At 39.6% G+C, this 4,949-nt stretch overlaps 1 protein-coding gene and 1 non-coding gene across 2 annotated transcripts; one reads left to right on the forward strand and one right to left on the reverse strand.

The window, feature by feature from the left end:
* Positions 1 to 2,836: 2,836 nt before the first annotated feature.
* On the reverse strand, positions 2,837 to 2,943 carry LOC112504637. The gene has a single exon (XR_003068236.1). It is a non-coding gene; the product is annotated as a small nucleolar RNA R71 (small nucleolar RNA).
* A 1,277-nt stretch (positions 2,944 to 4,220) lies between these two features.
* On the forward strand, positions 4,221 to 4,918 carry LOC112504636 (the record flags this gene model as incomplete). The annotated part of the gene is made up of 1 exon (XM_025108589.1): positions 4,221 to 4,918. A coding segment is annotated over exon 1 (698 nt), but the record flags the coding sequence as incomplete, so codon positions are not given.
* Between the last annotated feature and the right edge of the window lie 31 nt (positions 4,919 to 4,949).

The following is a 4,949-nucleotide window of genomic DNA, read 5'->3' on the forward strand; positions in this document are numbered from 1 at the left end:
AGACCCGGATTGGCTAAACATTTTCGTAGATTCGATACGTGGAAAGTGTTGTGAATCAGACTTGGTTCTTTTGGTAGCTCTAACTGATATGCTACTGGCCCAATTTGCTTACATATTCTGAACGGTCCAACATACCTCGGACTGAGCTTACCCTTCTTTCCGAATCGGATAACACCCTTCCACGGCAAAACTTTCAACATCACAAAATCACCTACACAGAATTCAATCGGCTTTCGACGATTATCAGCATAACTTTTCTTGCGATCTTGTGCTGTTCTGATTCTTTTACGGATCTGTTCGATCTTCTCAGAAGTTTCTTGGACAATTTCAGGACCCGTCAGCTGTCTTTCACCCACCTTGTTCCAACATAACAACGTTCGACATTTACGTCCATACAATACTTCATATGGTGTTGCTTGGATGCTGAAATGGTAACTGTTGTTATATGCAAACTCTATCAACGACAAATGATCTTCCCACGATCCCCCGAAGTCAATAATACAACTTCTCAACATGTCTTCCAGAGTCTGGATAATTCTTTCACTCTGTCCGTCAGTTTGCGGATGATAAGGCGTGCTTAGTCGGATTTCAGATCCCAAAGCTTTCTGCAACCTGATAACTCTCAAATTGTGAGAGTTATTTGTTGTTCAATACCCCTATTTTATTGTGTCTTTGGTACCCATTTTGCTCTTATCCTGTATTTTTGGTCCAAAATATGTTTAGAGGTGATGAAAGGTCAAGAATTTAATTATTTTCTAAAAAACCCATTGTTGTTGGTATACTGCCCACATTCTGCTCACATTCTTCCTATGGTGTATTTTTCTCATGACGGATTTGAACAAAATTCAAATACTGGCTCTCTTGGGTATTAATGAGATTTAATTCTGAATTCAGATCCGAAAATCTTGAGTTACTTGGAAGAATGGGCCTGGTTGAGTTATAAGATGCCAATAAAGTACTCCTACCATTATTTTAATGAAAAAGCCTTCCTTACTTTTTCATTATTTTAATGGTTAGGTAGCTTTACCTTTTGCAACCTTTCAAGAAAAAGTGACTAGGCCAGAAAAAGTAGACATGTGGTGATGGGAGGTCCTTACATTCTAGTCGATGAAGACTTTCTTCCTTTGGACGAAGAGTTTGTCCGATCCTCACTTTTTCCTATATATTGAAGCTTTTCTCTCATTTGGAAGACATCCATTCCATCAACAATTTAGCTAAGCAACCTTGGAGCATTCTCTCAAGCTCTACAATAGTAGAGCAAGTTTAATTTCTGCTTGTAATTTTATTTTTATACTTAGTCTTTAATTCTCGCCACTGTGTATTGTATGCCCTCTGTGGGCAACAGTTTAAGTATTATTTTCAGTTCAAGTATTTCTTATGCATTTTTCTTCTTCTGTTTCATCTATGTGTTCTAATTTTATAATGAGCTAAGCACCCATTTGGGTGTGGGTGTGAGTCAAACTTAAGAATTTGAAGGCGCACTTGGGTGTTGCCAATTTTATTGATTCTTAAGCTTGGTCATTTAAGTCGGGAGTTAAGCTCAATGCAGATAAGCTGATCACTTTGAAGTGTTAATATTAGATCCTTGATCCAGAGATGGGCGRATCTGAAATACTGCTTAGATGATGCACAAAGATTTGAGAGAGTCTTTGATAATCACGCAGAGATGCGGGTTTTGCTTGTTTTTAGCTAATGTTCAGATATTAGTCGAGTTTATACGACAATGAGTTGTGAGAATAAATCTTCAGGCTAGTGGAACCAGATATCTTTTTATCTATTAGCTGATTCGGCAATCTTAAGGTTGATAAAACTGGACGCTTTGTGGGCACTCTGTGGGCACTGTATATAAGAATTCACTTTCGAGAGATCGAATTTCTTATAGAAGTCCCACGAGTTCCTGACCAAACTGTTCCAACAATGTTCTTAAGGGAAGCTTACATCCATACCCATCTTTTAATATTAAAAGTTTATTTCATATTTTAATGATTTGCACCAATCAAAACTCAAATATTTTCTCAACCCGAAACATGTTCAAGAAGTTCATGAAAATCTCATATTCTCAGTAAGTCCAGTCCCTGTGGAAACGATCTTGGTACTATACCACTTTATTACTTGAAGCGATCAGAGCGTCGACGTGTACTTGCACCGCCACTTTGGGGTTTTTGTGCTCACTGTGTGCACACTTACGATCTGAGCGCACCAAGTTTTTGGCGCCGCTGCCGGGGACTGGCGCGATTTTTATCCTGAGATATTGATTTTCATTAGAGCCTTGGTCATTTGTTTCATTCGTTGTTCCTGTGTTGTATGCCACGGCTACAACACGGTGATCTTTTACCTCTTGATCTTGAGTTAGAAAGAACCATTAGGAGACGAAGAAGTGGTAGAAACAATCGGCGAAATCCCACTCTAAACCGTACCATGGGGGATAATCCACCTCCTCAGGAAGCCACGTTTAATATTGCCGATGACAAAAATAGAGGCATACGGGACTACGCAACTCCCGAATTTGGTCAACTGGCCTTGGGAATTGGTAGGCCCGAAATGACAGCAACATCTTTTGAACCCAAGCCGGTTATGTTTCAAATGATTTATGCTATAGGTTAGTTTGGGGGATTATCTTCGGAAGATCCGCACTCTCATTTGAAATCTTTTATAGAAATGACGGATCATTTTAAAATTCCCGGAGTTACTCAAGAGGCCTTACGCTTGACGCTTTTCCTTTATACATTGAAGGATAGAGCTAGAGCATGACTAAATTCTCAACCACCAAACTCGATCCTTGGAATGATTTGGCAGAAAAATTTCTAAAAAATACTTTCCTCCGACGAGGAATGTAAAAATTAGAAATGAGATTATGACGTTTCGCCAAGAAGAAGATGAAGCGGTATCGAATGCATGGGAGAGTTTCAAGGACCTTTTACGGAAGTGTCCTCACCACGGAATCCCTCATTGTATTCAATTGGAAACCTTTTATAATGGACTTTCCAGTGCCGCTAAGATTATTCTTAACGCAACAGCCGGTGGAGCTTTTACAGCTAAAACCTACAACGAGGCGTATGACATTTTGGAACAAATTTCTAATAATAATACTGAATGGTCTAACCCTCGTGCTGTTATTTCTAAATCTGCATCGGGAATCCATGAGCTTGATGCCATTCTTCTTTAAACGCTCAAATTGTTGCTTTAACTAATTTGGTTAAAAACAATTTAAATTTGAATGGGGAAAAGAATCAAGTCCAATCCGTAATGTCCAATTCTTCCATGACCGAATCTTGTGTTTTCTGTGGTGAAAGTCATTCTTATGAGTTTTACCCCAGAAACCCCGTTTCGGTAAATTATGTTGGGAACCATACAAGAAATAGCCCATTTTCTCCAACGTACAATCCAAATTGGAGAAATCATCCGAATTTTTCATGGGCCGGAAATTTGGGACTTCAAACCCCTGGGGCAACTCAAGTCCAAAACCGACCTTCAAATCCCCCGGGATTTCATCAAGGTGGTCATCACATGCAAAGTAATCATCACATGTATCGAAATGGGCAATCTTCACAATCACATGCACCTAGGCAACAAAATGCATCGGAGGGTAATGGTTCACTCGAATCTTTACTTAAAGGTTTTATAAACCAAACCAATGCCACCTTGAGGAATTTTGAGACCCAACTTGGCCAATTTGCCGCGTATCTCAAGAATAGACCTCAAGGAACTTTGCCTAGTGACACGAAAATACCAAAAGAACATGTTAAGGCCGTGACTTTAAGAAGTGATAGGAACCTGGGAGACTCTAATGTCACAAAAGAAACACCTAGTGAGCCAATTTGTCAAGAAAATATTTCACATTCTTCTGACACATCGAAATTTCCAGTTCTGTTTCCTACAGTTGAAGTAACATAGAATCCTGTTTCTGTTCCAGAAACAGCAGATTTGCCCAGTTCCAGCACCACCCAGTCTCCACCTGACACTGCTCACAGTGGGCATAAACTGCCCACACCCCAACAGAAAAAGACCGGTCCAACAGATTTAGATCTGAGAGATTTACATTTTCCAGGCAGGATGAAAGCCAAAAATGTGGATGTACAGTTTAAGAAGTTCTTGGACATCTTTAAGCAACTCCACAAACATACCTTTGGTAGAAGCTCTCGAGCAAATGCCTAGCTATGTTAAATTTTTGAAAGACATCCTCAATAAAAAAAGAAGACTGAGTGAGTGATTTTGAGACCATGTCTTTGACAAAGGAATGTAGTGCCCTTCTTACTTGCAAAATTCCCCCAAAATTAAAAGACCCGGGAAGTTTCACCATCTCGTGCTCTATTGGAGGGAAAGAAGTAGGTCATGCCTTGTGTGACCTTGGGGCAAGTATAAATCTCATGCATTTGTCCATTTTTAATCAGTTGGGAATTAGGGAAGTTCAACCTACTATCGTGACTTTGCAATTAGCGGATAGGTCCTTGGCATATCCGAAAGGTAAAATTGAAGACATCTTGGTAAAAGTGGACAAATTCATCTTTCCAGCCGACTTTCTAGTGTTAGATTATAAAGCCGATAGAAATGTTCCGATCATCTTAGGAAGACCCTTTCTTGCTACGGGTAGGACATTAATTGACCTACAAAAGGGTGAGTTGACCATGAGTGTAAACGACCAACAGATGACTTTCAATGTGTTTAAGACTCTTAAGTTCAATGGGGAGATTGAGGATTGTTCGTCTATTTACTCAGTAGGTGAAGATTTAGATCTAAGTTTGATCGACTGTGTCCACAGTGGAGACACTGTGGGTACGGCAGAAGACATTTGTGAAGAAGACTTACTTGAGGACATAACTGCCTTTGAACAATTAGATTTTAAAGATATACCAACCCAAACCCCGTCCATTGTAGAAGCACCCGATTTGGAGTTAAAACCACTGCCTTCACATCTTAAGTATGCATATCTTATGGAAGAAGAAAAATTG

This window comes from Cynara cardunculus, unplaced genomic scaffold (genome assembly GCF_001531365.2).
Source record: "Cynara cardunculus var. scolymus isolate 2C unplaced genomic scaffold, CcrdV1 Un_Scaffold_6265, whole genome shotgun sequence".
NCBI lineage: Eukaryota > Viridiplantae > Streptophyta > Magnoliopsida > Asterales > Asteraceae > Cynara > Cynara cardunculus.